This window comes from Purpureocillium lilacinum, assembly GCF_023168085.1.
Source record: "Purpureocillium lilacinum CBS 284.36 DNA, scaffold_4, whole genome shotgun sequence".
In the NCBI taxonomy this organism is placed as follows: domain Eukaryota; kingdom Fungi; phylum Ascomycota; class Sordariomycetes; order Hypocreales; family Ophiocordycipitaceae; genus Purpureocillium; species Purpureocillium lilacinum.
In genome coordinates this window covers 3,981,482-3,994,041 of record NW_027072114.1, presented here as the reverse complement: position 1 = coordinate 3,994,041, position 12,560 = coordinate 3,981,482, and the positions used below count along the sequence as shown (strand labels likewise).

The window sequence follows — 12,560 nt, the reverse complement described above, 5'->3', positions numbered from 1 at the left end:
GCAAATGAAACCTGCAGCGGGACAAGCTGCAGCGGGACGGGTGGTGTTTGAGATGTTGAAATCGGTACCCTTGCCTGAGCTTGTTGTCAACAGACGGCCTACGGCAGTTGAGCCCCTTTATAAATAAGAAAAGAACAATCCCGACAATATTTCGGCAGGGCCATCAGCTGAGGGCTTCGCCTTCAACAGCAGTAAACAGTGAAGCCTTCCTGCTCATAGCAACATGACTCAGCGGGTTCCGGCAACGACCGTTCATGTCTACAATGCAGGGTTCATATTCCTGCAGGAACGGCCTCGTGCTGTGATTTTAAACCTCGCGGAACCCGTGTCTGCGTCAGATAAGACGGGTTCCGCGACGGCATGGCTCCCGGTAGACATACGCGGCAGGTGAGATTCTGGGCTGATCCTGTACGGTGGTCATGCCGAAACAACACCGTTTAAACTGTTGGGACACACGTGTTGAGGCTGCCGTACTTGCGTGGTTCCAGCATGTGGGGATGTGGTACGCGTCGGGTTCCGTCCAGATACCTCCACCGCTTGCTTGTGCTCTCCCATTTTCGTCGGACCATATATTCAAGCTTGAAGTCGGGCACGCAATCACGCCACCAGGCAGCCGCAGCGTAAACTGTGAGCAATACCCCACGCGTGACGTGAGCTGACCGCACTCAAAGTCGCATCTGGCCCAAGTGTCCACTTCAATTCCATCCCGAAGCTTTCGCATGTGTAAGGTTAGCGGTGAGATCTCGTATTAACCGCAATATCACGACGCGTCAGGAACAAGTTGCCCACTTATTGGCTTTCCCCCCTCATACAGGCGGCATTCATACTGTCGTCTCACGATTCATCATGCCTGTCTCAACCTCAACGTCAATGTATGCAGGGCAGGACCTGTCTCAGATCCAGAAATGGGTCGCCTCCCAGAAACTCAAGGCTCCAACAATGAAGAACGCGCCGTTGTTCTATCGAAACTTGGAGGCTGCTTTGGACGAACGACGCGCCGGTCACAACCTCGTGACATTGCACCGTTTTGAGCACAAGGTTGACTTTTCCTCCAACGACTTTCTTTCTCTTGCCACGTCGGGGCTACTCCGAGAGGCTTTTCTCGAGGAGCTGGATCGGAATCCAGATTTTGAGGTTGGAAGCACAGGGTCACGCATATCTGACGGCAATAATGCCTATTTGGAAGACCTAGAAAGGCAGATTGCGGACTTTCATGGAGCAGAGGGCTCACTCATTGTGGGCTCTGGCTACGACGCCAATTGCGCCATATTCTCAGCTGTTCCGCGTCCTGGAGATGTCATCGTCTACGATGAACTCATCCACGCCAGCGTGCACGACGGCATGAAGGCCAGTCTGGCTACCAACCAGATACCGTTCAAACACAACAGCGCAGACTCACTAAGAGAGACACTTATCGCGCTCAAAGAGGCCCAGCCGCTCATTCGACAAGGCACACGCTGCGTGCTCATTGGTGTGGAGGCAGTGTACAGCATGGACGGTGATGTCACTCCTCTCGCCGAGATCGTTGAGGTCGTTCGGGACATTTTCCCTAATGGGAACGCCCAAATCATCATCGATGAGGCTCATAGCACTGGGCTCGTGGGCGAGAATGGCCGCGGCTTGGTGTCGGCTCTTGGTCTTGAGAAGGAGATTGCCATACGCCTCCATACCTACGGCAAGGGCTTGGGCACCACGGGAGGTATGTTATTGAGTTCCTCTGACGAACTAACGCGATGAACCCCTGCTAAACCACTGCGACAGCCGCGATTCTCGCCAACTCGACGGTGCTCAACACACTCATCAACTTCGCCCGTCCTGTCATCTACACGACGGCGCCGTCGTTTCCCATGCTTGCGGCAATCCGTGCGGCGTACAATCTAATGGAAACAGGGCAAACCCAAAAGGTACGTTAATCGCGAGAACATGTCGGAAGTCATCGGGTCGGACACTGACACGTCGACCCCGCGCGTCACATGTAGCTCCAAGCTCGCGTCCAGCACCTAGTCAGGCATTTCTGCGAGACAATCGAGGCAGACACTGACTGGCAAGATGCGGTTGACACGGGCATATGCTCCATCCCCGTCAGCGAAGACATCGAGGCGAGGCCCTTTGTGACGCAGTTTCTGCCTGTGTGGACTCGTCAGGGCCAGAATTACTTCCTGACGATGCATTTGCACGGGGACGGTTTCACGGCGATTCCCATTGATCCCCCCGTGGTCCCTCGCGGCACAGGTCGCGTACGTCTAGTTATTCATGCTGGAAACACCGAGAAGGAAGTCGAGGGGCTGGCGGCATCCATCTGCAGGTGGGCTCGTGAGATGCTCGACATCCAGCAGAGCAAGACGCCAGGAAACGAGATCCCGAGCGCAATGCGCAAGGTGTACGGGTTGGCGCAGGCCGCCAATGTTCAGAAGATGGATCTGTCGCAGCTGGCAGCGAATCCCTTTGAGTAGTTGCCGCTCAGCCTAATGCCATCTTTTACTGGACATGAATGTTGGGTTCCCGGGGGCAGATCTCTCAGCTCTGTTCCAATTCAGTGAAACGCGACGTGAAACCTTGGCGCTTGACCCCCCAGCTCAAGCAAGATTGCCAAGGTCCAAAAACGCCAAATTGACGAAAGCCCGTGGCCCGATCCAATCGGGTTGGACGCTTGGCGATGGACGGGACCGCACGGAACGATCCGTACACCAAGCTTGATCCATGCATCGAGCCCCAATACGAAAGTTAGTGCTGAGAACGATCCGCAGAACGGCATCTTTGGGTTCTGTCAGCGGAACGCGAACAGGGGCGGGAGACGGATTCCGCATCGCAATCCTCGCCGCGTCTAGGTCGGGTCTAGCCCTCCCGCCGCCGCCCGAATCAAGTTGTTATGTTGCATCAAATGTACGTAAGATCCTGCGCCGTGAACCCTTGCCCGACCGTGACAAGGAGCCAAATCCTCGGACAACTGCCGCCCTCTTGCCTTCTGGAAAGAGCCAGCCACGGGTAAGACGGCACCTGGTCCGCGTCGGATCTGCAGGGTTGGGAAAACACCGAGTGTTGTCGCAGCGGTTGACATGCGCCTCTCAGATGCACCAGGCAACAAAAGTCTCCCATTTGCAGTGCCACCCACGGCTCCTGGGGCTGAGATGATTATGTGCTCGTTCGCACATAGACCATGAATGCGGCCGACGCCGGGTTTGCCGGCTCTCGACCGACGGCCACCCGCCTTTCGTATTTTGCGGTGACGGCACGGACGGGCAGTTACCGAACCCAATCTCTCCACGGGGCTTGGAGTTCAATCGGTAGATCACCGTGCCCACTAAGCCGCTATGCCGATGCCGATGCCCATCCCCGACATGACAGTCGTGGAGCTGGTTCCGCAACTTGACTTCGACTTCTGTTGAATGGGCGCTGTTCTGTTAGCCCTGGAGGGGTACTTGCCTAAGTGCTGTCACAGGCAACAGTCTGCATAAGTGTGACAAAAAGCTGAATGTGACGAAGACGCCTGAAGCGCACAGCGCACAAAACATATGATGCTGAGCCGTGGCGCCATACCCTCCCGTGCCTGGCCCTTCTGTCCACGTCCGCACCAAGGATCAGATTTAGCGGCCCACGGCACCGCTTACGGTCACACATGGCAGTCACAACCCAGCTCTGCTCTCATCTTCACAAGCTCATGGAAATTCCATGGGCATCCTCGAAGCGTTTGGTCGATCTACATGTGCCTCGGGATCTGGTAGCTGCTCGACAAAGCGCCAGGCCCGACGTTTCAGTTCTCTTCATTAGTGCATGAGCACATGAACTTGGAGCCTTCTCATCAGTGCAGCTCTTGCACGTTGAGGGGCCCAGAATGGAGTCAGACGTGTAAGGCGCCCATCTTACATCCGACCCCACTATCTCGCCGTGCCGTAGGAACACCAAAGGTACTGCCCGCTGCGTAGATAGACGTATTGGGCCCCCCGAACGCCACATGTGGTTGGCTTCGCAGAGTACATACATGTAGAGACTCGGTCGGAGCGACGCAATCAAGCAAGCACGCTGAGCCTTCTCCGAGGAACCTGACACCGGCATAGTCTTAAGGGAGTAGCTTCCTGGCTGGTGCATCATTTCGCCTGGGCGACTCACTTTCTGTCTTGAATCTGCCAGCGATGCCGGCGGAGAAACGAACATCGCATCTCCCGGACGAGGGAACTGTCGCTTCGTCTGCATCCGCGAGCACGACGGCCCGGTCGAGTCCCAAGCCAGGCGCGGGTTCCGACGACACGCAGGACACCGGCGGCGGGAAAGACTACACCGGTAAGGCTGCGCGTCGTCCTGTTTTTTGGCCTCCCAACATACTCTCTCTGAAAGGGTGCGGCAGCCAACGTTTATGACAATCCGTCAGTGTGTGACCAATGCCGCATGAAGAAGATCCGCTGTGGACGAGAGCGGCCGCGGTGCTCCAACTGTACCCGCCTCGGGCTTGACTGCGAGTGGTCCGGCTTTGGAAAGAAGCCAAATCAGACCATCATGCTGTACGCAAAATTACTGCTTCTCTTTGATCGAATACTACCCCAACCCAACGCTGCAGACGCGGCGTAACACTCACCGCTGCGTCCCTTTCCCTTGACTTTCATTCCCTATTTGTCCATCTTCGTCGTCCAACCCGTCGTCGCATTCTTGCTGCATTGTGTCTCGCGGCAGCAGAGGGCTGTGGGGGCTGGGGCCAACATGAAGTCTATCGAAGTACCGTCTGCTCCGGTCTCAATCTGTGCTGATATATTATTGTGATGCAGAAGTCATGCCGTGATGGGTCTCGGAACCCGAATCGATCGACTGGAGAAGGTCATCGGTGACATCCAGGATACCTTGGCCAAGCTAGATCCGACGACCCGCGAGCCGGTGAGATACACTCCGGTCCTCTCGGTGCCTCAATCGGCGAGCCACGCATCCACAGCCTCTTCAACATCGTCAGCCTCGTTGTCGCCCGGGTCCCGCCCGGGTATCTTGCCGCCGGGACAATTCCAGTTGGTGCACGCGGCGGACGGGTCGCAACAATACGTGGGGCCAACGTCCTTGGATGCATTGATGCACAACTTTGGTCATTCGGTCCTAGTACCATTGGGCGAGCCCAATGCCAGAATCGATGCGCAGCCAGAGCGCATACTGCATGCGGCAGAGAGGTTAGCCGCTCTGGAAATGAAAGGAATCGGCGACAGGCTCGGCCATGATGGCGCTCCGCCCACTCCGCCTCCGCTGGTCATACTCGAGGCGATGATCAGCCCTTACTTTGACAGCATCAACCCATACATGCCTATATGGTCGAAAGCAGCCTTCCAAAGGCGGGTAGCGGAGTGCCAAATGATTGAAGACGAGAAACAGCAAAGGGCCGACATCGTCTGTTTCAACAACGTCGTTTTGCTGACTCTTACCGCCAAGTCTCTGCGCGCTGCTGCCAAGGAAGGGGCCTCCTCATCTTTGTGGGCGAGGGGCAAGTCTATCGATTCAGACCTTCACCAGTCATTCCTCGCCAACGCAACAAGGGCGGTTCAAAACATCGAGGAGCTTTTAGCGCCTCGCCTAAGCAATGTTCAAGCCCTCTTGTCCTTGGTTCGTCCACGATATCTCATCACAGGAGAAAAGTGTGCGCATAGCTGATGATGCTCGCAGTATCTCGTTGCCCTTGTTCATTGGAGCACGGAGAGGGCGAGCTTGCTGCTGACCATGGCGGCGATGACCGCCAAGTCCATCGGGCTTCATCAGTGGCAGCCGTCGCAGGGCCAGCTTGACCCAGACGAACTTGACGAGCGACAGCGGGTCTTTTACTGCCTCTACATCCTGGACAAGTCCAGATGTTGGGTGGATGGACGATGTCCTAGCGTCCAGATAAAGAGCCCAGAGGTGTGGCTCTCACCGTCGCAATCAAGCAACGAAGTCCACCATAGGTTCGCTGCCCGGGCCAGACTTGCACGAGTCGAGCACAGGGTCTGTTTAGAGCTCTACTCAGATGATGCAGACGAGAAGGGGACCCGCCACCGAAATCGCATCATTACCGAGCTTGATCGGGAGGTGCAGCAGTGCTGGTCAGAATACGACGGCCAAGGACTGAATAACCAGCAGCCGTCGTCGTTGGACCTTGAATTCGCCATCGCCGCTTGCGCCATTCATATACTCGTATGGTGGCCGGCAAGCAACGAGAAGAGCATAGGTGATCGACTCATCGCCAGAGTCAGAACCTGCTTGTCATTGATCCAGCGGCTATGGGTTGACGAAAATGAGTTGGGAAGTTACATAACAATCAGTCGGTAGGCACCACCTGTTTCTTTCGTCGTTCCTTCCATCACTTGCTTCAGAACTCCCATCTAACGAATTTACTAATAGAGTAACTCGGACGTATGCTCCGTTGAGCTTCATCCAGTTGAGTGCCTTTGTGCTCCTCAACCACGCAAACGATGAGGATATTAGCCTCCTCCTCTCTACGAGGAAAATATTCCAATCTATTTCTCGCATGAGTGAAGCAAATACCACTGTCATCAAATTGGCGAGTTTTGGAGAAGTCATTGCCGACATAATTTGCAACCCACATCAGGGGTCTGCCTGGCCCGGCTGGTCCGGGTCCACGAGACTGCCAGCCCCAGAACCAGTATACACATACAGCAACGCGAGCCTTCCGATGCAGCATGATACAGAGCTAGACGTTATAGGAGCCAATAGCGCACTAATGGACACCACAGGGCCGTTTACAATGTCGCGATTTGATGGAGCAATGCAATTCAGCAATTTCTCCCTGGGCAGCCCATCCCCACCAGAAGGTGTGGCAGAGACGGGCACACTTGGGCATCTTGGGATGCTCGGGACTCATGACACTGCCTCCTCAAACTTCCAACGTTGGGCGGCAGGAGGCGGTTCAAAGGACTAGGTAAATCAGAGTCGCATTATCTGGTAGACAATGTACCATAGAAATGTAGACAGATCGGAGATATTGCCAGGATTTCTTCTGCGAGTGTAAAATTGTAGGAGTTGTGGACATGTTGGCGTTACTGCGCGTGAAGTCTTCTCCACCTCTCGTCATGTCATGTTTCCATGGCTTACATGGTATCAAGTCTAGTGACTATATTATGTGTGATTGGAACCAGTCTATATATCTGCGAAATATCTAAAAGGGGGAAAGACACATGATTTCTGTGGTTTTCTTCCAACTCTGGCTTTGAGAGGCTCCGTACTTTCCCTGTAATAAAAACAATTGCACGGTCTTCAATATTTTACACCTGACCCTGCGGTGTCGTCTTCTCTACCCCTGTCTCATTAGGCTCCGAGTCCCCGGCCTGACTAGGATCAACAGGAGCGGCGCGCGGAGATTCCGGTGTTCTGTCGCCCTCAGTCTGAGCCAGATTCTGGCTCCCGCTCTTACTGCCGTATGGTACCAGCTTTCTTTCACCCATGGCCTCTCCCAAGCAAAACGACGGATGAAAAATAACGAGGGCATAGACTGCCACGGTAATTAGAACCGGCTCCATGCCAGTGAACAAGCCTTGGTTGAAGGTAATGGGTCCAGTCCAGCCTTGGTTCAGCTCGGCCACGCGATAAGCCGACCGCCAGAAGATCAGAATCGTCGCAAGGCCCAAGCCAGCCATGAAGCCCTTGAACTGCCACGAGGTGCGGATCTTGACCAGGCCAGGCTCCTGTGTAAGGGCCACGTCCGCACCGAGCTGTCGCTGCCGGCGGCGAACCTGTAGCGCAAAGTCGGCGCACAGTGTGATGAACACGAGCAAGGTGAAAACTTGCGTTGCTAGTCCAGCAATCATGATGTTGTCGCCAGTTGTCAAAGAGTCGCCGTTTTGTAGGGCAACGGAGGCAATTATCCCGCCCACAGCCTGGAGGCAGAGCGATACGACGTCGCATGGAATGAACTAAAGATTTCGCACGTTAGCATGGGTAAAGCTGAGGTAGATTGGACGATTACTCACTGTTCTTGTGTACCACTTGGGGGGAATCCTGGAGTTGGACTCGCCATAGACAGAGACTATCCGAGCAAGGCAGAGGTAGATTCCAGCAGATAGAAAGGCCGGTCCGATGGTAATGCAGACAATTTGAGCGAGGAACGCGTTTTGATCCCACTGATTCTTCCACGAAAAGATTCGTGCAGCGTATCCTATTAGTTCAGCTGCGAGGCCAAGCTCCATGGCAACTGAGAACCAGAACCCACGACGCGTCCAGATCCACGCCGCGAGAAACCACAGCAGCGCCGCGGCAAAAAGCCCCACAAAGGTGGCATTTGAAGCTAGGTCGATGCGGTAGTTGTAGTAGGAAGTCGATAGCGGGCACGTTTCGACCGTGCAGTTGGCGAAGAGGTTGGGGTCGACTGAGCCCGACATGTTGAAGCCTCAACTAGGATCAAGGACACTGCGGCTGCGTGCTCATGCGAGAAGACACACGAGAAGAATCATGTCGCGCTCGGGTTGAGTAAAGAAAACGAGTGGCAGAGGCTGCCTCGAGGCATCAAGCGTTGTACACACTGGCGGCCCGGCAGTCCGGCAGCCTTGGGCCCTGTTCCAGATCGGGACCGGCATGGCCTGCATGGCTTCATGCAGGTGAGATTCGGAGTCCGAAGTCGCGAATGTCCGCAGACCATGACGAAACCTTGGGATGGTGTCAAGGCGGCGAGCCAACAGGGTTCTGCAGCAGGGGGCTTCCCTCTGTGATGACTGGCTCTCCCTCGCAGGTCAGCGCGTCGTGGGCGCCAACAAAGCTGGAGGGTGTGACCAAGGAATGTCAAATCCGGCGCGTTTGATGCCATTAACTGATTTGAGTTTAGTCGTGCTTGCTCAGGACTCAACCCGGGTTCCGCTCGCCGTGGCGGGTTCCGGCCCCCGAGGTCGACAACGTGCTGATACGTTGCACGTATTGCAGGTTCAGGTGACATTCGGTTACACTACCCATCACTATCGAGCTATCAGGTATTGTACTGTATATTATACTGCCATAATGCGGCTTCCGGGCCCTGCAAGGGTGCACGGAATGGTGTGCCGTCCCTCGTTTGACAGCGGCTGCATCGGGATCAGCTTGACAGATGAGGCTCGTGAGCTGGGCGATGGATACCGATGCACCAGTGGGCCGTCTCCCCGGACCCCGATTTGAACCTTGTTAACGCCGACGTCCGATCTCAACCCCTACGTGCGCGGCTTACATGGCCAGTCGGGCGTTCCAATCGACCCTTTGCAGCGAACCACGTTGTTTGTCACGTTGTCTGGACGTACAAAGCAAGAGCGGCGCCATTAAGAGAAGTTTCCCTAGGCGATCCTACTGTGAGCGCACCAGTCAATACTCCCTTTGCAAGCCTGGACGCTAATTCTTGATGCGCCTGGAGACAATTTAACGAGTGCTCTGGCGACACCAGGGGCAAGAAATATAGCGCGGCCGATTCGCTCAACGGCCGTATTGTGGCATGTTGGCTAACTAACAAGGGCGGACGATTTTGGCCGTCGGGCATAGAGAGGCTCACTCTTGAAGCTGGATTTCTGATGCTTCAAGTTTCCTGAGCGACAACGAAGCTGGTTGGGCGTTACTGTGCGTCAATGCCGTCTTCACCGTTTGCGGCTGTCGCAGGCGTCGTGGATGCGTGGCAATCCCCAGCGGGCCCTCTGGTGCACCCGCTCATCCTGAAGTGGATAATGATCTAAGTAATGCGATGCATCAACTGCGCTGTACTACAACCGAGCTCCTTATACACGGGAGACGGGTGCGCGCGTTAGTGCTGACCTTATTCTCGCAAGCCTTCAATGTGGGCATGCCTGCGAAGACAGAAGCACTGCGCTCTCATAATGACGGTCATGGGGACTCCTGCTGTCACTCGGACGAGGTAAATGTCCCATGGATCGAACAGGACACGGGCCATGACCTATCGCAGTGGCATGCACGTACTGCTGCTCGATGCGTGTAGAATGCGGCCGTTACCGCTCCCCTGACAATGGAGGCCCTATAAGTGCGGAAGCTGCTCTTTAATCTATATAGCTCATGATGCAGCCACTACCTGTATGTTCTCAGACAACGTTCGTTATCATCTTACGGAGGAATGATAGTGCTTGTTTGCTCGTAATAAGCTCATACGCCCTGAGCCCGGGCTCGGGAACCAATTCCATGAAGCAGTATGAGTACTTGGGCCAACCTGTTGGTACAATTTGTTCTGGCATTTTTACGTATTTGGTTCGTAGGCCGGAAACTCGTTCTGCCAGTGCGTTTTTACACTTGGAGCGTGTGAGTGAACTGCGACGGCCCTCGGACCTGGCGCGCGCCGTGCAGACATTGACCTCTCATTTCCCTTGGGCAAATGTTCAAAAGGCCACAGCCAACACAGCACGTCCACGCCATGACCAAAACCCGTGTTTCAGCGCGCAACACGGCAAACGGTCAATCACATGCGTAGAGCCATCGTTGCTTCATGTTCGGCATCGGACATCCGAAAATAAATAGCTTCTTGTCGTGGCCCGTGCTGTTTCGCCCGGGCAGCCAACTGGAATGTCTGGTGTCTTGCCTCGAGGGCTGGGCTTGCGCGGCGCACGTCCAACAACGCCCCGAATTCACGTCCAACACCGTCCAATGTCTCCGATCGAGCAGCAACGGCCAGGAGACAGCCGCACAAGCCGAGGCTGGCTTTTCGTTTCCCATGTCCGCTTGGCCGGCGTCGCGGGACTCGTGATCGCACAACGGTGGTTCCCCGCACATGACGTGTCGTCGAACTATAAGACAAGCAGGCTGGGAGCATGCATGGCTGCCGTGAGGCCTTGGCCACGGACAGGATATGCCTTGAGCGCAGCGTGAGGGCTTCTGAGGCGAGGCAACGGCCACAGTCTTTCGACAAGATCGCTATGCCGCCCCGTCGGCTACTCACCTAAATTGTCTCGAGATACAACGCAACAACTTCCGATCGTGCCGGTCGTCACCAAGCTGCCCATTTACTCATCCGAGTCATATTCGCACACCTGGGAAATGTCAGCGACGACATACGATTGCATTGTCATCGGCGCCGGATATGCCGGGTTGTCCGCCGCGAGGGCGCTGTTGGACAAGGGCAAGTCGGTGCTTCTGCTAGAAGCGCGCGACCGTGTCGGCGGCCGGGCATGGACCAAGCACCTTGACGATGGCTCGTACGAGGACTACGGCGCCATGTTCCTGGGCGTCGAGCAGCCGAATATGCACCGCCTCGCGGCCGAGTTCAACATCTCTGTGTTCGACGTCACCACCAAGGGTAAGAGCGTGCTGACCTACCGTGGCCGAAGCAAGTCGTACTCGCCAACGGGCCTACCCCCTCTGTCAGCCGTGTCTCTGCTGTTTCTCGCTAGGGCGGTCCGCTCGTTCGAGGAGCTGTGCAAGACGGTCGACCTGGAGGAGCCGTGGAAGACGCCGCGTGCTCACGAGCTCGATAACCAGACCATCGAGCAGTGGATCCGGGCCAACTGCTGGACCAAGGGTGCGAGAGATACTTTGCGCATGGCTTTCGAGCTGTTTTGGGGCCTGGGCACCTCACAAGTCAGCCTTCTCCATGCGCTCTGGTATAGCAAGTCGGGCGTCAGCTTCACGGTGCTGGGCACCATCGACGAGGGCGCGCAAAAGGAGCTCGTTATCGGCGGCGGACAGGCGATTGCGAATGCGCTCGCCAAGTATCTCGGCAGCGCGGTGCACCTCGAGGAGCCTGTTGTTCAGATCGATCAGCAAAGCGAGAGTTGCGTTCTGGTGAAGACCACGAAGAGCACATACCAGGCCGCGCGCGTCATCGTGGCAGTGCCCCAGGCCAACATACTCCGTCTCGAGTTCTCCCCGCCACTGCCGCCGCAGAAGATGAAACTTCTGCAGAACATGCCGACCGGCCAGTACTGGAAGATCGTCGCCATGTACGACTCGCCGTTCTGGCGCAACAACGGGCTTCGCGGCGAGGCCATCTGCCCGGACGGATACATGGCGCTGATCAACGACGTGTCGCCGCACGACAGTCGGTATGGGATGCTAGTCGCTTTCATTGCCGCGTCCAAGGCCATGGCGTTCCTTGACATGGACCACGAGCAGCGGCGCAAGATCCTCCTGCGGGAGTTGGAGCTGAATTACGGCAAGGAGGCGGCGCATCCCAACAAGCTGACGATGCACACAATGATGGCGGAGGAATGGTCGACAGGTTGCCCTGTCGCGGCACCGACGCCCGGGACGTGGACGAGCATGGGCCACTGGATTCGCAAACCGGTCGATCGGGTTCATTGGGCGGGCACAGAGACGTCTTCGGTCTGGAGTGGATATATGGAGGGGGCCGTGCAGTCTGGCCTTCGGGCGGCTGACGAAGTCCTCAAAGCCCTGTGACGGATCTAGAGAGATCTGTTTGATGTGTCAGTGTAAATTTGTGGTCGAAGGATGCCACTACTGAGGGTCCAGATTGAGGTGACTCTGATGGATGAGACGGAACGGCCGCGGGGGCAGAGCTGTGGGTGATCAGTCGCGCTGACCAAGCGCAATTCTATTCCATCGTGTATTAAACAGACATATGATAATATGCACATAAAAAAACTACAGCCAAGTATGCGTTCGTACGCTGCCTGCACCGCGTGCAACGTGCC

General features: G+C 55.9%; 3 protein-coding genes across 3 annotated transcripts; 2 read left to right on the top strand and 1 right to left on the bottom strand.

Annotated features, from left to right (window-relative positions):
* Nucleotides 1-870: 870 nt before the first annotated feature.
* PLICBS_006374 (uncharacterized protein) lies at nt 871-2,453 on the top strand (the record flags this gene model as incomplete). Its single annotated transcript, XM_018327553.2, has 3 exons — nt 871-1,699; nt 1,762-1,904; nt 1,980-2,453. 3 exons carry the CDS (start codon nt 871-873, stop codon nt 2,451-2,453), a joined length of 1,446 nt encoding a protein of 481 aa, XP_018173981.2.
* Nucleotides 2,454-7,223: 4,770 nt separating this feature from the next.
* PLICBS_006373 (uncharacterized protein) lies at nt 7,224-8,336 on the bottom strand (the record flags this gene model as incomplete). Its single annotated transcript, XM_065600932.1, has 2 exons — nt 7,224-7,871; nt 7,929-8,336. 2 exons carry the CDS (start codon nt 8,334-8,336, stop codon nt 7,224-7,226), a joined length of 1,056 nt encoding a protein of 351 aa, XP_065457004.1.
* Nucleotides 8,337-10,947: 2,611 nt separating this feature from the next.
* PLICBS_006372 (uncharacterized protein) lies at nt 10,948-12,306 on the top strand (the record flags this gene model as incomplete). Its single annotated transcript, XM_018328548.2, has 1 exon — nt 10,948-12,306. The coding sequence occupies one exon, from the start codon at nt 10,948-10,950 to the stop codon at nt 12,304-12,306; it is 1,359 nt and encodes a 452-aa protein (XP_018172855.1).
* Nucleotides 12,307-12,560: the final 254 nt, after the last annotated feature.